The sequence below is a fragment of the Chiroxiphia lanceolata genome, chromosome 6, assembly GCF_009829145.1.
Source record: "Chiroxiphia lanceolata isolate bChiLan1 chromosome 6, bChiLan1.pri, whole genome shotgun sequence".
Lineage (NCBI taxonomy): Eukaryota > Metazoa > Chordata > Aves > Passeriformes > Pipridae > Chiroxiphia > Chiroxiphia lanceolata.
The window spans coordinates 46,975,635-47,001,576 of NC_045642.1; the positions used below are offsets into that span (position 1 = coordinate 46,975,635).

Consider the following 25,942-nt stretch of genomic DNA (forward strand, 5'->3'; position numbering starts at 1 on the left):
GAGCATCCAAAGGAGGGCAGCAAAGATGGTGAAGGGCCTTGAGGGGAATCCGTAGGGGGAGCAGCTGAGGGCACTTGGTTTGTTCAGCCTGGAGGAGACTGAGGTGAGACCTCATTGCAGTTACAACTTCTTTGTGAGGGGAAGAGGAGGTGCAAGCACTGATCTCTTCTCTGTGGTGACCAGTGACAAAACCCAAGGGAGTGGCCTGAAGCTGTGTCAGGGATGGTTTAGGTTGGATATTAGAAAAAGGTTTTTCCCCCATAGGGTGTTTGGGCATTGAAACAGGCTCCCCTGGGAAGCAGTCATAGCACCAAGACTGAGAGAGTTGAAGAAGCCTTTGGATGATACTCTCAGGCACATGGTGTGACTCTTGGGTGCATTCCTGTGCAGGTCAGGAGTTGGACTTGATGATCCTTGTGAGTTCCTTCCAACTTGACATATTCTATGATTCATTTGTGCTCAATCCCTCAAAAGCCTGCTGCACACTGTGGAGGAGTATCACACCGACTCCAGCCTCTCAATGCACTTCAGCAGATGTGACAATGATTGCAAGGGCTCATGTTTTTTCCTGCTGCAACATCTTAAAGTCATTCCCAGGTCTGTAATACAACATCATAAATATGAGGTTCCTGTCTGTCTCTAATGACTCTTTGCAAAACAGCCTCAGTTTATGTGCTGTTTTGTTTCTTTTTCAATCATTGCATTCCCAGCTTGCGCCCTGGAACATGCTGGGTATTTCTTTCTCACAAACCCTTGCAGGAAGAAGAGATCTGCAAGCCAAACTCTGTCATTTGTAGAATTTTCTGTCTGTTCTTCAGCCCAGATATTCACGAAAGGGGAAGCAATTAACTTGCAACTGTTAGATCTGTGCATAGTATATACAAGGGATTAACAGCCAGGTGACTTTCTCCTTGCTGGATTAGCTCTGAAAGGTTAACAAGAGTAAAATGCAGCCTGCATGTATTAATTTTCATTGATGCCACCCGCAAAAGCATGAAATGTATAGAAGACCAGATATGTTCAGTGAAATACTGGCATAGGGAGAAGATTTTGGTCTGGGTTTGTTCTTGTTGGTTGTTGATTGTTGGAGGGAGTGCTTTGGTTTGGTTTGTGGTGGGTTTTTGGTGGTTTTTCTTTCCCCCAGGAATTACAATAGCCATATTTTGCCTTGACTTTTGGTTGCACATGAAAGTCAGTTGTTCACCTCAAGAAATATTCATATTTCTGCCAAAAATTAGGACTATGTTGCTCATTTTACAGTCTTCTTTTTTTTTTTTTTTAAGTTATTCTCATGGTTCTAAATCTGAGAGGACTGCAGTTTTTGACTCCCACCAATTATTTGTCCCACAACTTATTTGTCACATTGTGGTTTAGTGTAATGGAGTGGATAACATAAACACGTTCCTCATATGCACAACTAAGATTCACAGTCACAACATGCTCTGGAGTGTAATACAAGGTTAATTTACTGCTTTATTCTTCTTAGTCTTATAATAATACTTAGAAGGAAATAGCGGCACAGGTCCATTTAGTTAACTGCTTTGAGTCAAACCTATGGTGTCAATCCATCCTGTTTAAATTGGGTTCAGTAATGACATTTACATTGCACTGCCTCAGAAATGGCACTGCCAAAAGATGTTCAAGAAAAACATCAGCACCTTGTGCCAGAAAAAAAAGAAGGGATGATCCAGAGGCAGCTCCTACACTGGAGAAGGTCCCCTGTGGAAATGATCTAAAGCTTTGCTGGAAAGCAGTGAGACCTGCCAGGCTAAACAATGTGTTGTGAAATCTCTGTGAGATACTCCTTCCTGCACTATTCACTTTTAGTATGTTAGTTTATTATTATATAATAATTTATTATTTTTAAAGCAACTTTAATAATTTTTTTACCATATAACAATTTGTTTCAAAAATAGTTGATGTTATTCAAAACAGCAGTCTGTACTGAGAAAATGATGCTTCAGCAAGAATTTTGGTGCAACCCTCAGCATCCTGCATACAGATTTTGGAGCACAAAAAGTATTTCACAACTTTTCACACATCCACCCTTTTGCTTTTTGTTGTTTTGTCAGGGGTTTTTTCTTATTTTCATTGTCTTTCTCAATCACCTCTAGGAACAATGACTTGGGTCAGCTAGCTAAATAGGTCAACTTGCTGGAGGACTCTAGAAACTACAAAGCTGTCTGTATATCCCAGGCAATAGGTCACAAAGTCAGAGCAAACAGCTGTAGCTTGATAAAAATCTGGCCCTGGAAATGAAAATCAAGTGAACAAGCAGAATGAGGATGTGATAAACCCAAAAATGCAAATAACCAATTTTGCACAAAAAACCAAGAGGGATACAGAATAGCTAAAGAAGGTCCAATTAAAAGACTCATGCTCCTGAGGGAAAAGAAATAATTTTGGAAATGGAGGTGGACTTTGGAGAAATATGTCTTGACTTACACAGTTAATACAGAGTAAGTAGCAAGAACCAGTATGGAGCATGTAGTATAAACAGCATATAAAAATACCACATAAACAGGAGTTTTTTTGCTCAATCCAAAGAAGGCTTTTTTCTTATTTTTTCTTTTTTCCCCAAAGTCAAGTGAAGGCTCAGTTACAAGGGGTCTCTATACAAACTATACAGACATATGAACCATGCTTGCTGGAATTTTTATCACCCCCATCTGCTGACAAAGAAACCATACTTCAAGAGTTTGCACCCTCTGAGTACACTGGCCTGTGTTGCAGTTTCCCAAGGTGATGGAAAAATAATGAAGCAAGGAAAACTGAGGCCTGACATAGAAGGTAGTCAACATGAAGACATCAAAAAAGCTGCAAAAAGACAAAAGATTTCATATTAAAAGAGAACCCCAAGCTTGCTTGTGGTTCCCAAGGTCAAAAAGCTTCACCTCCTCACTCCTCTCTGCATGAATAACTTCTTCCAGTCATCCAGGCAAATAATTTCCATGGGAAGAAACTAGGAACAAGAGACAGAGCCTCCTCAAAATTCTGTTTCTTGCTTCCCTACTGACTGGTCACTAAATGCAGAAATGGCTCAGTATGAGTAGCGGTATGGCTGGAAGTTTGTGCCTCTCTTGAAACCAGCCCAGCACCATGGCTTCCCAAATCAGACACCCAGAAAATAAGGCAAACTAGATTGTCAACTAAGGAGAAAAACAGAAGTTTAATTACAGTTCCTTTACCCTTTTGGATGGTAGGGTAACAGAGAAAAAAAAAAAAAAAAACAAACAAGAAAAGCGAGTTTATCCAGACAGTCTTTGTTGCAATTTTTTTTTTTTCAATCTTTGCAAAACATTACATCATAAAATAAAGACAATAGCAGCAAAACTTTTCAAGATGGTACAAGCACATTCTGCTCTGTACCCTGGTAATGACATTTAGGAAATTGTCCTTTCTCTGAGAGTTCCTTTCTAAAGCACCATTAAATCTTACAGAGAGAGTGAAAGAGGGACAGAGACAAGAAAGTAGATAGAACATCCTTGCAATTGGATTTGCTGATTGCTTATAGTATCATTTGATCAGGAAAAATAGTTGAACAGCATCCCAAGAAAATGTTTCCCCAAATTTTGAGAAAGTTCTTATTCAAATGCAAAGCTGAAAATTACTAATAATGGCTTCTCGGTCCTGTCCAAGGTCCAAATCAAATTCTATTAGAACTCGGAAAAAAATCAGTCTGAAACTACATTGAAACACTGTCTTGAATAAATTTAAATTGTTGGGAAGCTGAGATCTAGACATAAACCCTGCCTTTGTCTAATTATAGCTAATACATGACTCTAGGATCTGAGAAACTGCTAAATGGTAGGCTGAAAGCTGTTATGTTTGGCTTACATCTCACAGTAGACATCATAAGCTTTACTCTTTAAGCACCCAGCTCTCACAGGAAAAAAAGACTGTGAAGGTAGAATATATTTGGGAGACAAAAGTATTCTCTCTCACATGCGAAGTATCACCTGCCTGTGGTTTGCTCTAAAGATCAGCCACAGAAAGCAGATCCTATTTGCCTCAAAAAGCCACATGCTATAGAAATGTCCACTTTCCCCCAAAAGCAGCAGCACTGGTATTTCCTGGTAATAAGACTTAGCTCCTATGTGACCTGTAACCAGAGACAAGGGAGCACAACAAGTTCACATCTACCTGAACGGAGCAGGGAGGCATCACCAGTAAATCTGTGTGCAGGAACCAGTTACTTGTGCCATGCGAACGCTGGGCATGCACACGTTTGCACGGGATCTTTCTTCAGCTGATTCCTGAACTCAGCAGCGTTGTGGATAAGTCCTGCCTTCTGAGTGACCTTCCCAACCCACCATGATCCAGCTCACAGATCACGTGCTGGTTACATCAGGACACCCCAAATTAGCTCTCTCAACTGCAGCAATGGTATTAAAGAGAGTAACTGCTACTGGTAGTAAAGGAGATGGGGACCTTGGGAAAACTTTGGCAACCTAAAGGAATTTTCAGATCTACACTTTTTTGCTGATATATTTCAGGCAACCAGTTTCATACATTAATCTACAAGCCTTTGCTTGAGTTCCACAGATTTGTGTTGATTTACCTTGCGTTTTCATTGATATTTAAATGCCTAGGGAACTGTTTCTGAAGCTGAGCTAATTTGTATTTAGTATTGATATAATGCCATTCCAGTAAGTATAAATGGCACTGTAGAGATGAGTTAAAACAGCAGGACTTTGCTATAAAAAGCTTAAAAATAACAAGCCACCTCCACTTTACTGCACAGACTTGATGGGAGCAGATTTTGGCCTTAGATAGACAAAACATAGTTCAGAACAAGCAAATGTACAGGGAGGACTGAAGCATTTCCCAGTTAGCTTTAATCTGTTTAGTAGAAGACTTCTTGTTCTACTTTAGTACATAACAGTTGGTCTTTGCCTGTAATTTATTTCTAGTGGACGATGGAAAAAGTGAGAGCAGCAGACATCATGCAATCTGACAACACAAATAAACCCCTGAGAAAATGAAAGCTGGCAAACAAACAGGCCATGTACAGCATAAACACAAATTCTTCAGGAAAATGCAGGGTTTTTTTAAGGACAGGGTTTTTAACAGCCTGAACTCACAGACATACACTTTCATTTATTATGGGTTAGAGAATCTTATAGAAAGTCTCTGGCATAGTCCATTAATGGCTTTGGAAGAAGCAGACTTGTACTAGAGACATCATAAAGCCAAACAGCAGAAGCTCAGATGATTTATAATGTCAAAGCAACAACCAAAATCAGATTTTATGAATATAAATCACTGGTGTTTTTTAAATTTTATTTGCTATTACTTCTAATAAGACTTATTAGAAATAATGTTCCCTATTAAAGGGTAATGTAATTCACAGACTGCCACATGGATGAAGTTACACATCTTTTTGAAACCACTCATGCAATATCTGCACAAGTTCAGTGATGGTTAATGGTTCAGGAGGATCACCAAAGTGGCTTAGCAGAATTCTCCTGCACAAGGCAGTGGACAGTGGGACTGCAGAGCTGAAAGCTGCGGGAAAACAGAAGCTGAGTTGTCCTCTGTGTGTGAGGGCTGTGGCTACAGAAAAACACGTTTCCTTTGTTCTTTCAGGTCCCAGTCCCCATGTCAAGTTATGTTGTGCTCAGGGCACGATCTCAGTGCTAAAGTCGGTACCCACACTTTTGTTTGACTTCTTATTTTCAGGCTGCTGTGAAAAGCCCTAATTTAGAGCAAGGAGTTTTGGATATGGTTCAGACTACTTTTGCTAAAACTTTCTATAATGGTGGAACAGCCTCACTAGAAATAACATAATAAGTTTTTTATAGGTATTACTAAATGCCAGAAGATGAGAATTTTATTCATAAAATTCTTGATGTCTGAGCTGAGATTCTCTCCCAAAATGTTGCATATAATTAAAACAAAGGGATGTCCTTTACCAGGGGAAAAGCAATTTAGCTCATTAAAATGCCATTTTAGGTGTCAGACATTTCTGTCTGGCCCTCCATGCAATACACCATTTGCACTTCTCATATTATAGTAAAAATTATGCATATTGAGGTATTTAATAGGCAATCATATTATAGAAAAAAGTATTTACTCTGGTAGCAGCCTGGCAGCTTTCTCAGCAAGTTTCAGAAATGGAGATGAATGAAAGAGAGCATTTTGCTTTCATACAAAAGGTCATCAAATGCTCTGCTCAGTATCTCACTGAGAGTTTATTCAGTATCACCCTTTGTCCTGAACTATTATATCCCAAACCAGGAGGTGCTGAAGAAACAGCTGATAAAATGTCAGCCAGGGGCTCCTGCATGGCATGACAAGCAGACAGTAGAATGAGACACACATGCACCATCAGCTAGAATCTGGACAGGGAACAGGCTGAGAACTCAGAAAGTTTAGATTAAAACTATGACAAGATTTCATTGACCTTCTATCCCACCAGAGCAAACAGTTCTGAATTTGCCCACCAAACTTTGCCTCCTCAATCACTTGTCCACACTGACTTGTTTTCCATGATTTGCCCGCTGTCCAACTCCCTGCTCACAGAGACAAGTCCTACAAGACAGGGTTTACTTTCCCTGATCCTAACCAGCAGAAATGCCCTGGCTATGACTAAGTCCTATGTTTCACATATAGAAAATGCATCTCCATATCATTACATCTGTCTGTGCGACTATGCAGAACTTTTCCATTGCAGGCAAGCATTTCTCATGAGAAGAACTCAGTTGAAGGAACAGGTAACACCGCGTGCATGATATTGGTCTTGGCATGTGGTAACCAAGGAGAACTGTTAGCACTGTTGCATGCTTTCAGAATCAGATGGAATGCTTTTGGGTGCCTGATCCTTCATAGATGCAAAGCATAGAATGATGTAACGAGGTGATACTTGAATTCCCAGAACCCAAATCACATGTCTGAGCACTTCTGAATCTTTTCTGGAATTAAAAGCCAAACCTAAACTGTAGATTTCAATCCTAACCTCCCACCACCACAATAAAACCCCAGATCTGAACATAAAACCTTAGTGCATCCAGGTATGCTTTATTCATCCTGGCACTACAGAATTAGCAAGTGATGCTCTGTGCTTCTGCATGAGACTTCAGAACATTTGCTCATATGTGATACTCAAGGCCTGCCCAAAACCAGGAGCAATAGGAAGGCTGAAGAACTGTGATGCTTGAACAGACCTGCATCTTGATGGTGTATGCCTGTGGCTTGAGGAAGATGGGATCTGAGGGTGGCCACAAGTTGCCATTTGCACGTTTATGAAGCTGAGCACAGGGCTGCCTGGCATAAAAGTCTCCAGAAGCCATGGCAGCTCTTGAGTCCAATGAAAGCTCCTCTGGAGACTGGGCTTACTGCCCTCCCCCTGGTAAGATAAAGCCAGGGCACAGCCCTGCACCTTAAGAGATTCATTGGGGAACTAACCAGAATTCAATTTCTGTTGGATCTGACTGAGTTAGAGCAATCCCAAATGACCTGAAACTTTTCAAACATTGCTTTTTCATCCTTAATTTTCAGACAGATAATGAAATTAGAAAGACAATTTGACATTTCAAGAGAAGTGAACCAGCAGACAGAACGTACTACGAACTTTCCTCCTCTGCACTAGTGGAATTCAGCTTACTCCTGCAAATCCTGCAGTCATTAGATATGCAAATAGGCATAATCAAAATTTGCATTTGCATAGCCATGCTTCCATTCATAGCCATGGCAATCATGTATCGTGGTGACCAGTTTGATTTTGAGTTGGCTCATTGTGCATAAAATCTCAGAAACTATCACAGAATGACACATGCATTTTGGGGGGCATGCAATTCCAAAAATCCATGTCTGTATGATCTGCAAGTATCCGTATGTTTGACTAGCTTGCAAGAGTCAGTATGTCTCTGAGATCAATATCCATGCTCACCTTACCTATAAGCCTACAGTTTGAATTGTAGGAATATTTAGGATTTTGTGAAAGCACAGAGAAAGCATTGCTGGCACAATCATGTGTATCTCATTTCCAGCATGCAAAATCTTCTGTCTGAAATGGCACACACAGTAGCCCACAGGCTGAGGCTATAAAAAATTTAGTATGTTTTGCAATTCCCATTAATTATTTTGCAGCCTTTTCTTTGAATATTTACTGTGAAGTCTAGAGACAATTCTATTTCTTATATCCATATGTCCAGACAGCACAAAAGATTTTTAAAAAATGCCCACAGTTTGGATATATTTCACTTTACTCTAGAAATGCAGAGAGCTCATGTTTAGTTTTTATCAGGAAAAGAGATAGCAACTGTCAAACAAAGAGAGTACCTGAAAGGAAATAAAACAAATAATTCAAAGTACTTGTTTAAAAAGTTACAAAATATGATAGCATTAATGGCACTTAAAGCTATAAGCACTTAAAAGTTTACCACCATTTCTTAACTTCTTCTCCTAAATTTCCTTTTTCTTTTCTTTTTTTTTTTTTTCTGAGATTATGACAGCAGCTTATGTCTAAACCCAAACCCAGCAAAAGGGGCAGAGAACCCTGAGATTCTATGGTAGCCCTGGCCCTCATTTGATTTGTGTATATGCTCTTATGCCTAAAATTCAGATTCAGCTACAGAGAACAGCAGTTTGCCAACACACAAAAGCTGTAGCTTCCCTTCTGTCTTCATAGTCTTACAGCATTAAAATTGAAGGGTTTTTTTCTGCGGTAGAAAGTGTGACTGAGAAATTCTTTAAAAAAACCACTTGGCCCACTGTTTTATACACTTAGCCAAATACTAAATTGATGTTTCTCTCCTTTTAAACAACATAGCATGAGATGTTGCATTTTCTTCATATGCACTTTCTTGTGAGAAAAAAATCCATTTTTCTTTTTTTTTTTTTTGTCACTGCTTAAGATAAATACCTATGGAGTTTTTTCTTTTCTTTTTTTTTTTTTTTAATGAAAAGAGTAATCCAACCCTTACATACACCTGTGTTGATTTTTCAAACCAGCACCCAGCTGGTGGTTGCGTCCATAGACATTCTTTTGGAGTTTAGAAAGGTAATGCATCTGACTCAAAAAAAAGGAAAAAGAAACTAGCTTGTATCACGTGCCAAAACATAAACTAAGCCTTACTGAAAGTTTTTAGTTCACTCCAATCATTTCTCCTTTTTTTAATCACCAGGGGAAGGCTTTATGGATGCATAATCCCCTACAAAGATACACTCTTTTTCATCCATTTCACAGGCTCTTCTTGCATAGCTGCCCTTTGTCTAATATGCCACGGCAGGAGCACTCTGGTGATATTGCCATGGTTCAATTCCTTCCCTTGTATCTTGCCCTGGTAATCTTATACAGGCTGAAATTTCCATGTGCGTAGCTTTCTGTTGCCATTCTGCAGTGCTGTGTTCCTGGTTTGTTTTGGCAGAGCAAGCTTGAGTCTTTATGGCACAGTGAAATATTCCTCGATGCTATATAATTGAGATTGAATAAGGAGTCTGTATAAGGCACGTGTCTCAATATATATATACATATAAAACCACTAACATTGTTAATTCAAGTCAAGCATCTTTTATATTTAATTTTTGTCTTCAAGTAATGCTTTGTTTTCTTGTTCCCTTTCTTTGGTTTCATTGGGAATTTCTCCATTTTCCAGGTCTGAGTGCTGCTGGATACAGTTGGTCAGGACTGCAGTGCTAGAAGAGATCTCGGAATTACACATCTTCTCTGTCTCCTCTTCCTTTTTTTCTTCATCCAAAGAACAGTTTCTGAAGGTCTCATAAATTTTACGCACATCCTCAGGGATGGTCTTTTTGAGGTCTTTGTTTTTCCTTTTGGTCATCTTAGCGGATGATCCAAACTTGTTAATGATGTTGTCCTCGGATGCCCCCTGCCCGTGCTTGTTAAGCTGATCTGGCCCTTTAAGGCGCAGGTTGTTGGGCCTGTTGTTGATGCTTTCCTGAGAGGAGGCCTTGAAGCGCCCTGTTTCCAAGGTAGCAAAGACAGAGCGCTTCTCTGGGGAGAGCATGTCTAAGGAGTGGGCTCGCTGGTCCAGGCCCAGGCGTCTGCGCTCCATGCTCCGGATGGTGGCTGCCCGTTGAAGTTTGTCATGGATCTCCACACTGAGCCTCCTCCGTGTCTCTCTGAACTCAGCCGTCACATTTGCTTTCCACTCCGCTGCATGGGCTTTTATTTCTCCAACCTTTACAGAAGAAGAAAGAGAAATTAATTTTTAAAAATTAAAAAAAAAAAAGAAAAAGCAAAATGAAGCTACAGTCTTTCCTTTAGAATAGCAGCATAAACACTTTTTTCTCTGGCACAAAATCAGAGAGTGGTCCCGTCTCCACTGCATCCATCTCTAAACACACCATCTCCATCCATCTCTAAACACACCAATTAGTGACTAGCTGATGGCTTATGGGGCATATAACTTGTCTGCCTGTGTCACACTTTGCCACCTCATGCGTTTTATAGCTGTGTTACATGATGAGAGTTGTTCGTGCTAATCCCTCCTTGGTAAAGAACAAAATTCCTGATTCATAAGGTCAGCAGTAGATGGTCTGGAGTGGGCAAAATTAATCACATATAATTAAACCAATATGCTTCAGAGCAGCACAACAACCAGTGCAGCAGTACAGTAATGTATCTTCCCATATTGATTATGGATGGAGCTGTTCAGTCCCACCGAAGGTCCTGTTCAGGGCCACAGAGTCACAGAGCAGTTATCATTGGAAATGCCCATTAGATAATTTCAACTGGCCCTCTGACTGAGCCAGTCTAGAGTTCTCAGGGGCAAATGCAGCTCTCTTTAATGGAGGTTTGCATTGCACAACTGTCCAAATACCACTCAAGTCACCTGGAGGAGTTTTCAAAACACATTCTGAGAAATTACTAATCATTACCTCTTCTTGTGTCTTCTTGGACAGGACTCTTAACCAGTCTCCAATCATACTCAGGACAGCAGCAAAGTAAGCAAGGCCGACAAGAATCCAGAACCACACTAAGGGTTTGTACCACTCTCGGTAATGTATGTCAGCATTTCCTCCTGAAATAAGCATATACTTATGCTTAGGAATCATAAGATGCCAAAATTATGACAAAATATCTGCAATTCTGAGAAATGCCTGAAAGTATTTAACTCTTGACAACATCACTGTAGTTCTGATAATAGACAAGAAGCCTGTCAGATGGGAGGAACACAGTCTGTTCTTAATTTAAAACTCTTCAAAATTACCTATTTTTCTGCTTCTGTGTGACCTGCCAGAGCATCTAGTAAACACTTTTCTTTATACTACTCGTACTCTGAAGCAAGTCTGAAATTTCCGCTTTGATAGTACTTGCAACAGCACAAACACACGTCCAAGAAAAAGGTTATATACAGCTAATCTTCCTTATACTGAAGTGCCTGCAGCCTGGTAGTTGAGAAACTTTACAGATCAACCCCTTTAGGTTATAGAATTTCCAGACTTTTTGGTTTTAGCTACAGGATTAAGAGACCTATGTGCAGAAGAAAGATATGTAGCTTTGTATCCCTTCCAAATCAGGATATCTAACTGAAAGCCAACCATGCATCAGACCTGAAAATAAGGATATACAGTATACAATCTGCTTGGGTATCATTTAGAGGGGTGCATTCTCTGGCCAGTGAATTGAGAGGAGATATGGATCAAAGCAAGCAACAAAGATCCTGTATGTTCTTCATGCAAGTCTCAGGATGAGCTGGCAAAACAAGAATGAGACATTTGGCAAATTTAATGGACTACAAAGAGCCTAAAATAAGTGCAGTAGCAGCCAAACTGCTGCCTACCACAGAATAAAATAAACTTTTCCAAAAGACCACCACAGCCTCACTTTTGAGACTCTCAGTCCTACCACAGTGCTATGTGCACTGCAAGAATGAGAGCCAGTGATAGCAGGCACAGCCTTGAGTGGAAGAGAGTCAGCAGCAAAGAGTCTGCACAGCCCCATGGACACCACTGTATTCCTCAGTGCAGGTAAACAAACACCACCTTGGTGGTACTTGTGTAAATCTCTGCCTGCACAGCCAGCCTACCAGGAGACTCAGGCAGAGGACTGCATATTTCCTGGACTCCAGGCCTGGTTAGATAATAGCTAGATACCTACTGATACCTCTGCATGACTGCAGAGAGATTCTAGGATTTTCCCCTGTTAAAATCACCATACAACACAGTTTGGCATTTTACTCTTTCCTTTTTGCAATCTGAGACATTGCTATGACTCTTTAATTTTATCAAAACTCAATATAAATGTAGGTATGGTATTTGAACATCCCCATGGAAGGTCAGACATTTGAGAATTGGCAGGGACCCAAATATTGGTTTTGATGTTAATCTCTCTCCATATACTGCCTGAATCACACTCTTTTCTTCCAGTCTTTAAGAGGGTGAAACAATGGGAGGCGGTAACTGCTGTTGCCATGGTACAAGCCTCTTCTGATCATACGTGTCCCTGAGGAAGCTTACTAGGAAACAGATTGTCTAGGTCTATCTTACAGAATAATGAGGTGATCGAGAAAGCATGAGACCACTTTTTTCAGCCTATCAGATATTCTGGTTTTTTCAGGTTTCATCTACAATTATATTTCTGATAATAGTACGAAAACTTACTATTTTACCAAGAGCTGGGAAATGTTCTAGGTGGAATAAACCGGCATAGCTCCATTGATGTTATTTTACCCATTACAATGTAGTATTTTTGATTTGATGTTGAAGGGACAGAGATACTGAGAGATTAAAGTGACAGAAAATAAAAGGGACAGAAAATCTCTCTCAAAGCCAACAATAAAACCCAAATCTCCTGGTGATCACCTGCCTTAAACTCTTATCATGAAATCACCTCTGAAGTTTTCCTATCCAGGGTCTTCCATTTGATTTTTGAAAAACTGTGCTTGTTAGTAGCCACCCAGCTGTGGATTATATTCTCCTAATCATGTTGCATATAGAACAATTTAAATTCAGAACTTTTTTACTATTATATTATTAAAGAAAACAATACTGAAGTGTGATATGATTAAGAAAAATATGGTGAATTATTTTTATTTCACAGCATGATACCACAAAGACAGAATTTCAGTGAGCTTCTCTACACATTTAAGTGGTTAAAATGAACCAAGCTCATACAATCACTTCTGTAACTGAATGCTCATTAAACATTTTTTTCTTCACATCTGAGTCTTTCTTTGTTCTGTGCTTTTTCTTTTCCTCAATAATTCATGTCTTCTATACCACTATGTCATAAAAAGAGGAGGATTAGTCTTCTCTACAAACAGACTTGTCTGCAGTTCTTCAGCAAAGAAAACTTTATATATCCCTGTAGTTTTATTTGATGTTTTTAACTCATTCATGCTTTGTTGATTCATAGAAAGTAAGAAAACAGTCGCATATTATGACTGTTTGTAACATAAATATCTTAATGCCTTTAATTAGGACTGCTAACAGGAATGAAGAGTAGAGATCATGCACTGATGGGAAAAAAAAACATTTATTTTAACTACCTTTTTGTTAGCAAAGCAGTTGTGTGAAAAGAAAATATCGCTCGTCTCTCTAGCCGACTATCTTGATTCCCTCTTTCGAAACTGATAAGGGTGGATATTTACAGTTTCTGCTGGTACTGTTTTAATCTTGGAGAGTATCCTCCAAGCACTAAAAAGCATACCCCATTAGTCCTTCTCTTCCACATAAGCTTTCCTTAACAATTTTTGCCAAAGTTAGAGAACAAAATGCAGTTTTTGAAATGCTGCAGCTCCTGTAGTAGCGACCCACCACTGAGACCTGGGGCTCAGCACTACTTTGTAAAACCTTCCTCCATTCATCATTTGAGCTACTTGCTTCTGTAGTCAGCCTCAGATTGAACCCTAATGGACTAATACAAATCTTGACCTCAATGGGAAAGTAATTTGACTTGTGCATAATTCATTGCACAATAAAGGGTAATCAGGATTTCCCAGGCTCCTGTTATCTACGCTGCTGAAGGCTTGTAATCTGCAGATGGCAAGGCACCTGGATCTTAAATCAACCTGGTGTCCTACTGCACAATAACCCCAACAAAAACAACTGGCATCATTTCACTGGAATAGAACACATTGTGAAAAGCCTCCTCTCTACACCAGAAAACAAATTCTGAGAGCCAAGGCCCTCCTGCACAGCATCTGGGCTTGAAGCTGCTCACCTGCTACAAAGTCACCAAAGCCAATGGTAGTCAGAGTAACAACCACAAAGTAGATGGACTCCAGCGCTGTCCATCCCTCGATGTGTTTGAAGATGAATGCAGGAATTGTCACAAAGACAATGCAGCCTGCCAGGATGAAGAGGATAGTAGAGATCACCCGGATCTTTGTTTGACTCACTTGCTTTTTCTAGAAAAAGGAAATAACAGAATAAGAATTTTGAGTGGATTTTTGGTCTCTATACCTTGTGAATGGCAGACTGATGGTGTCACCTGGTAGGTCTTTTTCTGTCTTTTGTGAGCTTGTTAGGTGGAATACAACCCACCCTCCCTGTTAGTCAGAATCCTGCCCAGGTAATACTGAACATCTATGTCTGGACCCAGAATATCACAATTTTCATTTTCCATGCACTAGGCAGTGACTAACCTACCAGAAACACCACCTGGAAAAACATTTCTGAGCTTCAGAAAGGTTCCAGTACACTCCAGTTCAGGTTCAGTGTTTAAGAAAAAGTGGACATTCCCACCTCCATACACGTATGTGTACACCCCCATGGGCTCACCAGCACCAATCATTCAACAAGCAAGATCAAGATTAAAATGAAAATAAACCCTTTTCCCCCCTCTAAAAGGCTGAGATTTTATGTAGAAATAATTCGTGGTTTGGGTTTTCTAAACTCGGGATTTCCAGCTTTCATTCACAAATATGAAGGTTAAATCTGCTTTTCAAAAATAGAAAGCCGTATTATTGGTTTACTCCAGAAATGAAGGATTTATGTCAAATACCAAACAGTGTGAGATAAAATTACCTATGTAAATCCACATTGGTAAGATCTTGAACAAAGAGTATGGGTGGTACTGGCAGCTATAAACTGAATAAAAATTTAAGCAGTGTAATTGCAATATTTTACACTCCTAAGTCATATAAACTCCCAGTGTATTTAATATAAACTTAGATTTCGTTGCTATTAATATTGATGAAAGCCTGGATTAATAGAATTGACTCTGGCAGATTTATTTCAGATTTTCTCTGCTATAAATAAACTCAACATTCAATAAAGGTTCACAAAAAACCTGGAAATTACTAGAAATCTTAGTGTGGACTAATTACAGTGGCAGTGCAAATTGTCTATTTATCCTGGAAAAGCAATGTGGAGTTCACTGTAAGTCACATATATCGAAATTAGTTTTCCAAATCAAGCACCTCAACCCAGAAATGAGATCTCATTTCCGATTAGGGCATTGCCTAGACAGGAAATAAGATCTCAGAAGTTATCTTTTCAATATACAGAAGGGATATTGCCTGAACTGGTTTATATCTAACCAGCTTGGACTGTGCTTCCACTAAAACTTGAGCATTTCTGTTAGAGGCGCAATGTCAGACCATCACTAGGCACTTCTCTGATCTAGGATGCATTTAAAACCAGGTAGCAGCATAAATATGCCATGTTTCATAGATACTTTTAGTTCTGAAACTGTTTAAGATGATCCTTACACTTGATTTTTTTATTTTTGTGTCTATGTATTGTTTTCTGTGTCTGGATGAACACAAATAGCTAAACAGGATTTGTAATATAACACCATAAATAAGAATAATCAAATACAAGGCATGGAAAAAACAGCCACTGAAGTATCAAGGGGAAAAACAACACAAGAATATAAAACTTGACTTAACTTCTAATTTCCTCTTTTTATGAAGAGTCATTCTGAGCAATTTCCTAAAATACTAACAGATGATTTAGTTTCTTTACAGGTATGGACACGCATTGACAATGGCAGGATTTCAGACTTACTCTGTGTGTGGTGAAGGGAAAACAACTGATCACACAAATGTTACATGGTATTATAGACTGGCACCCTTGCTTTTTGTCATTGTGGATGACAACTTAACCAAATTGTTGTTTATTTATTACTTTGGCCGAGGTGACTTGTCTACTTCTCCTAAATGCTTCAGTCTCCTGATATATAAAAATGAATTGTCAGACAGCTTGCTACAGTGGAAGTTAGGAAGCAAGTGTCACTTGGGAATCCTTGGACAAAAAGTATTTTGTAGCTGCCTAGCACTACTAGTAGAAAAAAGTTACACATAATAATCCTTCCTCCATCCTCCATATAGTAACATTAAAATGCGTTTCAGTGTGTGTCAGGATTGTCTTGCCTCATGAGAGAAACAGAAACAGAAAGAATGGCCTGCAAATCTATACCAAATGTTCAGGACATCCCCTTGTTCATGAGTGATAAATTCAGCCAAAGTTTGTTGGGTTTTTTAAGTAAAAATGGTAATGATGTTAATGAGAGGATCTGTAAAAAGGCCTGACTCACGGTTATTGTGCACCTCTGTCACTCACACAAAAGCAGAGCAGCTGAGGGTCTTTTTTTTTTATTATTCTTTCACTGGTAAAATTGAAGTTAGAAAGTAATGGTGAATCAGGCACAGCATTTTTAGAGCTACTGAAAAGAGCAAAAAAGCAGGACTCAGAAGAAGAATTACTTAATGGACAATAACACATGAAATGCAGGACACGACTGAAAAGAGGGGTCTTTCTACAGTTAGACATGCATTCAGAGGACATTCACAGTAGTGTCTAACTGCTACAGATAAAAAAATGCTAAGGCATAAATGTAATTACTCACAGAATATGTACATTGTAATAATGACACATTACAAAAATGTAAGCCACTGCAGTGTTACAGGAAGTCATTATTTAAATAAATAAATCAGTATATATAACACTAAAGGCTGAGAAGTCTGAATAGGTTCATACAAATCTCTCTTTTAAATAGTATTTTCAGTCTGGACCCAAACACTGACAAATAGCTAAGCAACTTCTGCCATGCTAACACATCCTCTGAACCCATTTTGTGGGGTAAATACAGAATTTTCTATAGATGTCAAAAAGAAATAGTATTTTTCTCCAGAAAAAGTAGTTAATCTTAGAGCTTCTTAAGTAAAATGAAAACATTTTAAAAAGAGATGTCTTCTACCTTTTTTTTAAGTTTGTTTACCAATAAGTTCTCTCCACATTGATGAAGCAGATTATTTATAAGACATTCATCAAATATAAATAAATTAGTGCCTGCTAATTACAGCAATTTAAATTCATCTACAGCTAATCTGGAAAACATTAAAGAAGGAATCAAGAACTAAAACTAAGAGTTTTCTGTGATATAACCACCTATCAGAGGTCACTTCCATTTTTCAATGAAGGTGCTGATTTTACTCTTAAGGTGACTAAGTGCTAAAGTGACAACATCACTGATATCATGTTGCTCACATTAATTCAAACAACCTACTGTCAACCTGCTCTAGTGCCAACAGAGGTGAGGACAGGCATTCTCATGAAAACACCTTTATCAGTGGAATTTAGTTCTTAAGCATCTTTCCCATGAGAAAGTGTGACGCCACTTTCTCCTTATTTTCTATTGCATAGTGGTTTTGGTCTTATCCAATAATTTCAGAAGTTAAAATAAATCTCTTTTTTCTTTCTTTCTTTCTTTTCTCTCTCTCTGGTCCAATAGATCAAAGCTAATGTACTAGATTATTTTATGTCTCCTGCCCTTTTTAGGTGAATAAACTCAGGTACAGTTTTTCAGACCTGATGGTTGACCATAGAATAGAAGGACCAAATGACACTTTTAAGTTCACAAAATGAGACCACAAGGATGATACATATTCCTCTGAAAAGGGAAAAGGAGACATTAAGTATGGAATCAAAAGATGCTACAGTCATTTATTAGACTAGACTAAATGCTAAATACATGGAATATATATATTTCCATGAACAGCATATTTCAAACATGCTTATTCCAAGACTCTGTAGTGTCACCTCTCATTTCACGGAAACTCCCCCAGTATACAGTACTACTTAACCAAAAATAGCACCGGAACATTTGCTGCTTCACAGTGAGCTCAGATGGTTTCTCCATCTTCCAAACGTTTTCTTTTCTGAATTCCTGACAAATATCCCCAAGACTCTAGGCGAGTTGTTTACCTTTTTGGCTAGATGACCAATGGCATATTTTTAGAGATAGTATAATGTGGCTGCAATGGAGCATGCTGTCCTCATCTCTCCACAAGTCTCTGCATTTTGGAGCAGAGAAAACACATTTCAAAGAAAACACATTTCTTTAATATTTCTTTTGTTCCATTCACCTACTCTTAACTTTATGCCCTTTCCCCTGCTGCCAATCATTCTTGGAACAGATTGTCTCTGCTCATGCACTAATTAAACAGCTTGTCTTCTAAATCACCTTCTCCAGATCAAAATGTTTTAACAGGAAACACAGCCATTGTACTCAAACCATAAACCAGAATATCACATATATTGGTTCAAAAATGTTAGCTATGTCCTTAGTCAAAATGTTTGCTGAGCTAGTGTAGATGGTGCAGATAGTCATAGGCTCACACTGCTCGTCTTTCAGCTCAGCCAAATGCAAGCCAGTCCTGGTCCAGAGCCTGGCACATACCTCAGTAAGGTGTGCTGCCTTTCTCAACAGGCTCTATGGAAAGACTGGCACAGCATCACGCTCACAGAGCTCCTGGTGATCAGCGGTATGGTCACATCAACCTCCTTGCTGCCTATACCAATCACTGTGGATTCCATCCTAGGTCCTTCACATTCACAGTCAGACTGAAACTAAGTATATTTTAAATATCACTGACTTGGAGATAATGTCTAAGAACAATATAACAATCTTTTGTTCTTCTCCGTTCTCTGAACACTGCTGGTTCCACCCACCACAGAGCACTGTTGAGCCACTCAGGTGAGATGGTGGCAACTCCAGGAAAGCATATCTAAGAAAGGGTAGAAATGCTGGACAGGCAGAGGATGAAGGAATAGAAGAGAGAATGAGGGAATAACAAGGTCAGGGGAGTGGGAGCTGCTCCATGGCAGCGCAGGAGGAAGAATGAAGGACCAGAGGAAAAGGACACTACTATGTCCTGACCCCAGCCCCTGTGCCACTCGCTGCCGCACTGGAGGGACTGAGCACGACCCACAACTACAACACAGGAGGAGGAGAGGAGTCTGGAGTGAAGTGAGCCTAGGAGTGAAGCTAAGCCTGAAAAAAGGGGAAGAAAGGCATTTTGAATTTTTGTGAGCTTTTTCATTTCCAAATACTCAACTCAGTAATTAAATATTTATGCTAATTGTCAATAAACTAAGTTAAATTCCACAAGTCAAGTCTGTTTTGCCTATGACAGTACTTTGTAAGTGATTTCTCTGTTATTATTTTGACCCATGAGTTTTCTCACTATTGTCCTTCCCATCTTCTCCCCATCCCACTGTGGTAGGAGAGTGAGCGAGTGGTTGTGTGGGTGCTTGCTGCCAGCCAGGGCCTAGTCAACTTTCGCTCACATCAGTGAAGAATACAACACCCTTTGAAAGCACAGCAGCAGAATTATAATATATTTTAAAATATAGATGACATTTCAGACACCTCCAGGAGTTATGAACAGTGGTTTGAACCATTCCACTAGAGATGGGCTTCCCCTATGCTCTAACCAGCTCCCTTGGTACCTCAGTGTTATTTTAGTTCTCATGTTTTATAAAGAATGCTGCTATTGCTACACAAAAAGGTTCAGAATCCATCCTGTTTCTTAACTGTAGTCAGCAGCAGGGACAGATATAAAAAGCTGTAAGCACTCACATTTGTTACTAAGCTTGGCAGAGATAATCCTGAACTCATACAGGGCACAGGTCAGAGTAAAGAAGGATTTTTATTTTTTTTTTTTACATTGCTATTTTTCCCCATAAACCACACTTCTGCAGGATGTTTGTCTAGACCCAGATGGAATATGTAATAAGTTTCTCACAGAGCAGCAGCTAACTCTAATGTCATTTTTGTAAATCTCTAGGCATGGATCTTTTTGCAGTCATAATGTGGGCAAGCACAGTGTCATGAAAATACAGAAACACTGGCTCAGACATTTTCTAGGATTGATATACCACTTTCCAATCTTCTTCCCTCTATAAAGCACACAGGGCTTTCTGATTTGCACCACCTAATTTTTGCATGTTGCTTATTATGCTACCAGAGAAATGAAAATAACAATAATGATACCAAACCGCTGTTATGGCTGAGCTGTATTCAGCTCAAGGCAAAAAAAAAAGAGGAATCCATGTAAATATATGCTTTTTACAGACATCAGGGCAGACAAAAGACAATAGAGATTCATGGCAGAGACTTAAGCAATTTTCCAGAGGCTGACTTTGTAATGTGCTGCTCCTTTCTTCCCTCCTCAACTCCCTTGTGAGCTATATCTATATTCCCTGCTCCCAGGGAGTATGCAAGAATGGGTTAAAAATAATTGTTCCACGTCACCTCCCTGTACCTGAATGGATTTTACCTTGCCATTCCTGGTAACCCTGATTTCGATCAGTGTTGAGTCAATGCTTTCATCTTGTTCATAAGTGAAATTCAGAGAAAAAAATAAAATGCAGTTATGACTGTGCAAAGTGCTACAGCAAACCTACATTCATGAGTATATGCTGAGCATCTAATTAAGAAATGCACTGAGATAGAGAAAGAAAATTAGTGTAGCTTGATCAATGAGAGATCTAGTTATCTATAACATGATATGGCTGTTTTCAAAGACTTAGCAAGTAGAAGAAAACTGAATCTCATGTTAGAAAAAATTCCTCTTAGCAGAGTGGAGAAATTCGACATCCATTTTTTTAGCTCTGTTTGGGCTTTCATTTTTTGTTTTGTTTGGGTTTTGGTTTCCTTTCTTCCTTTGTAGTGGAATAAATTCAGATTCCTTCATACTGTAGAGTTTTCAGAACATTTCCCTATTGATTAGCAATGTAGCATCAGCATTCATAAGGCTGGAGTGGATACTTTTTTGGACTAGATGCTGAAAGGTTAAACAGTGGCCTTTTAAAACAGGAAGTAGATCTTCAAGCTAGAAGACTTGTTTCTAAACTGCAGCTTTCAGTTTCTGCTTAGTTTGGAATAACTGGCTAAGTAGCCTTCCCTTGCCCTTCTCAGGTACAACTGTAGACATCACTCTCTGCAAGAAATTCTCACAAAAGCCTACAAAGCATATTTTGCACTTACCATGATATTTCTTACAGCTATTAACAATAAAAGCATTGCAATATTGCGGGCTTTCTAGATAAGAACACTATTTGTGACTAGCCAAGTAACCAAAGAGCATTCTCTCAAGTAACTAGCCCACCAGGAGTGAGTTTTACTGTAGGTGGGATACAGATCCCAGAAGAGTGGAAGGAAAGTAAGAGGAGGAAGGCAGAACAGCTCCCACTGGGCAAAAACATGGAAAGAGTGGAAAATGTCTCACCCCTGAAGTGTCCATCCATGTCACAACTCTCCCCCTGCTCCTCCCTGCCACTGCTTATCTGCAAAGGTAAAAGGAGGGCAGGGAGCCCTTCAAAAGCAAAGGTAGGATGAAGGGTGCATCAAATACTCACATGGCTCAAAATGATTCTTATTGTCACAATGACACAAGTATGTGCCAAGGGAAAATACAAATATGTCAATTACATTAGAGTAGTTTGGTGGTTCATAAGGTAGCTTGACAATCCTAAAAGGTGAAGGTTGAATATGTAAGGCAACATAACACTTAAATTTACCACCTCCATGCTACATGTTCATAACACCAAAGCAGCATCTCTTAAAGGAAAAGGTAGCACAGTCCTCCTGCCTAGGATGAGGCACCACGTACTGTTACCCTTGTGAATTGTTATCTATTACCTTTCAAGATCTATCACTTGCCTCACGCACAGTCTCTGATGCTTCGCCCAGGGCTGTCCCCAGGAGTTCTGGAGGATATTCTCAACAACATTAACTAGAATGGGTCTAGGGGAGATCAACAATCACTGATTTTTGTGTTGCAGTTGCATTTCTGTCTTGCTTTTCCTTTATTCCCTACATTGCAAACTTAAACAATCTTGAATTTTTCAGAGATGGCAGGCAACATTTTCATCAAAAACCAGGCACACGTGATTTGGTACTTCAGCACTGCACTATCAGGAACACAGAGAAATTTCCACAGCAATATGACCAAAACTTTAGGCAATAAGAGAAGAAGGTTATTCACTACCAATGCTTAGAAGAGACTTTAAATTTCAGGCTGCTGCTTGGAAAGTTCACATATTCTTTGGCATTAATCAGCAACTTCCACTGGAGTATCTTATTTGCTAAGCTTCATACACAATATGTAAGAAACCCTAGCTGCTCAGTAAACCCTTAATTATGCTTTCATCTCCTGTTTGTCTGGTGTTTCATGAGAAATTGCTTCAGACTCACAGCGTTTATTTCCAGTGCACTTCACTGCAACTAGAAGTTATGTTATGACTAATACTAATTAAAGCAGGAGGCAAGCAGGTATAGTTTCACTTTCTAGAATAGTGGTTCCTGAACATTTCAAAACACAAACAGCATTGAACTCACTTCCCTAATTAGAAGGCTCTGCATGGAAATGCAACTCCTTACCGCTGCTTATACTCAAATCATTCTGAATACTGACTTGATTTCAAGCCGAGAAGTGACAAAGATTGGCCTTTGATATAGAGAAAGAAATAGTACTCATCTTTGTTCACCACAAAAAACCAGAAAATAAACAGACAAAGGGAGCAATAGCTAGCAAAAAGACAGAGATCATATTCCAGAAATTATCCCTGATGTACATAAAAAAAATAGCCTGAGTACATTAATAGTGGAAGAAAACTCCTTCCTGAACACCTAATTCCTCATTATTCTATTGTTTTTATGTTCTTAAGGATGATAAATTAAACCGTCATCTCCAGATCAATCCATCACCCATAGAAGGGTTTGAAAACCCTTTTTCTCAGTGTCAATTGCCAAATACTCTCTTACTCTGCTCTTAGCTTTTTAACCACTAATTGCCTGCTACATCTGTCTTTGGTTTATTCATTATTTCTGCATAAACAGTCAAACAGGTACTAAAATATTAGGCACCCTACAAAGAAAAAAAGGACTAAAGCAGATGAAGAAAAAACCCGAAGATAACAGAGGATCTTGTGTTTATATACTATACTAGCTGCTGCCTATCCACAATCAGAAAGCAATACAATGAAAATTGCATCCCAAAAGAAAAATGAACTATTACAATTTACTGCAATAGGCAGATACCTGAACAGTGATAAAGCCTTTGTATTAATCATGGATTCTTGACCATTTTTTGTGTAATATTCTGTTTCTAAGAGCTGCAAAATATTATGAATACTGCAGCTCAGTGACAAAAGTATGACTCTAGTGAGAAGTATTAGTGAAAGCTTGAGCCTCTAATAGTTTTAAATAATTAAGAAGAAAAAATGAAAAGAGAAAGAGATGATACATTAATGCCGGTGATAATTATTTTGGGCGATGGACTTCAACGCATATTGTGTTTCGGTTTTGGTGCACTGGGCCTGGCTTGATATTTCCGGACAACACTATACTCTGGATTTAAGCTAGTTTTAAAGCCTGTGTTTAGAACAGTCTTTCCTTCCATGTTTACACTATCAAGTTTTTAGAAGACTGATTTGATTCTAAAATTAGAGCAATTATTATCTCTTCCTGGGGTTGACATGTTTACAAATCTTAGAGCTGCTGAATTCTCTTTCTATGCCCTTTCAACTGCCACCAAGCTCAATACCTCCTGGGGCTCTCTTTACAGGTAGACTCATTTCAAGACCTTTCATGATCCTCTCTTTGAAGATGCCTCAGGCTGATGCTATACCTCTTGCAAACCCTCAGACATTGTAGGTAAAACGAAAACATTTAAAAGATCTTTCAAAGATGTCAAGATCTGAATTTATCTGTTCGAGTTAATATTAACCCTTAAATTATATGCCAATTTTCAAGATGTTATTGACTTGAAGAATTAAAGAAGGATGTGTTACACTGCCAGCTCATGAAAACTTTAGACATAACATACTCACCATCAAAGACCAGAGGATAAGAACAAGTCAGCAAAAGATCTGCTACACTTAAGTTTCTTTTCTTGAAGTGTAGAATAGCTATAAGCATCACTAACTGAATTAAATACTCAGTTAGAGGGCATAAAATGTCAAAAGCTGGGATTTTTTATTAATTTTTTGTATAGCATACTATCTTAGGTCCATGCAGAAAGAAATACTTTCCTAGAACCCAAATATAATGGAGGGGGTAAGACATCCGAAGAGTAAAATCAACATATTCAAGACAGCGGCTGAACCAAATAAAGAATTCAGAGACAAATTTGGCTCTGGTTGATGAAGAGTCACCACACATAATGAAGTCACAACCTGCACCATCAGTTGTTTCGTTCATCCAGAGGGTAATTTTTCGCTTGGATGTTTTATTGGTACTGGAGCATGAGAACTACTAAAGCGGGTGATGATCAAAAGCTAAAACAAAACTTCCTGCTATCTTTCCATCACCATAATTAAAGCACAGATTAGAAACATAAAAAATATGTGGCCTGCAGTATCTCAAGGAGAAAAGTATTTCAGACACAGGCATTGTAAAAACACCATGCCTGCCCTTCATACTCCAGTTCAACTTCGTAAGATCCTTCAGTCACACTTCTGCCATTGCTAGATATACTCCAGTGAAGTGTCCGGATGGCCCTGTGTCTGGTTTGCTTTGTATCCAGGAAAAGCAATTAGAACTACACTTGTAAAGGAGGGCATTGAAGGAGCCAAGGTGGGAAGGAGCAGAGAAAGGCATACATTTGTAGAGTACAGAGAGAGATTAGCAGTTCCCTTTGTAACAGGCATGTTACTGACGAACCAGAGGAAAATGCAACTAGAGTTTTCCAAGCTGGAGCACACATCTTGACAATGAAGTCCTGGATTTCAGGAGTTTGACTTAAACAGTTGTCAGAAAACGCTTTTTGAAAGGACTGAAACATTCTTCCTCACCGCACGCTATTGTTTCTGCATTGCTGAGACTCCTTTTCAAGAGGATGGAGGGAGGAGTGCACCCACCAGAACTGGTTCACAACCAGTATCTCCAGTGTGGTGGGATATACACTGTTTAAATCACCATATGCTTCAAAAGTCATTGTCCCAAAGTCTGTTTTCCTGAGGAGAGCATGTCAGCCTTAAACTGCAAGAGACAAATTATCCCAAAGAGTCTAACATCTCAGCACTGACTGTGTTTTTAAAGACAGTTCCTTTTGGTCTAAATAAAGTTTGACAAGGAAGACAAGCTGAAATAAACAGAGGCAGAGCATTTGCAGAGCATGGTGCATCTTGCTCACCATGCTAGCTGCTGTATTTTGCTCTTCCAAGCTGCTCTTTCTGCCATGCTCTTTGTATAGAACCTACACAGTTGCTGCAATTTGAGGATTCTTACAGTACCTGCATTCCTTAATTTCACTTTTATCATAATTTACAAATGCATGTCTTCAGATTTAAAACAGAAGAACTGAAAACGAAATTGAAATGCTTATCATATTAGTGAGGCACTATGGATGTATTGGTAGCAAGCACTAGAGTGTAACAACATTTTTTATTATTCTTATGTTATAAAGTTAATTTTTAGCCAAATATGCTTTATCAGGATTATGAAGAAAAACACATTGGCTGCAAATCTCTTCTGTTAGTGTTTGGCTGTGTGTGTACCCATAAACCTAGTGTTAACTAACTGCAAAATTCAGAAGAGGAGGAAAGAGAAAGAGGAGAGATAATAGAGCAAATGGATGGACAGAGGGGAGACTAGTTAAAAAGACTGTATTTTTAAGTGTTCCTCCTCTGCCCAGCTACTCTCACACAAAGTTTCTTTCCCTGGTTCTGTTTTCCATTTATTTTTAGGGAGGGTATTAGTAAAAACAATTCCTGTCACTTATACAGCAAGAAAAGAGAC

General features: G+C 39.0%; 1 protein-coding gene across 6 annotated transcripts in view; it reads right to left on the reverse strand.

Moving 5' to 3' along the window:
• Positions 1-1,853: 1,853 nt before the first annotated feature.
• The window catches only part of KCNK10 (potassium two pore domain channel subfamily K member 10), a 70,100-nt gene continuing 46,011 nt past the window's right edge, over positions 1,854-25,942 (reverse strand). For all 6 annotated transcript variants that reach the window (XM_032691576.1, XM_032691579.1, XM_032691578.1 and 3 more), the window contains 3 exons: positions 14,132-14,318; positions 10,846-10,988; positions 1,854-10,145 (listed from right to left, as the gene is read on the reverse strand). In XM_032691576.1, the coding sequence (XP_032547467.1) occupies positions 9,522-10,145; positions 10,846-10,988; positions 14,132-14,318 (954 nt within the window). In that variant the 3' untranslated portion in view covers positions 1,854-9,521. The remainder of the gene's footprint in view (positions 10,146-10,845; positions 10,989-14,131; positions 14,319-25,942) is intronic.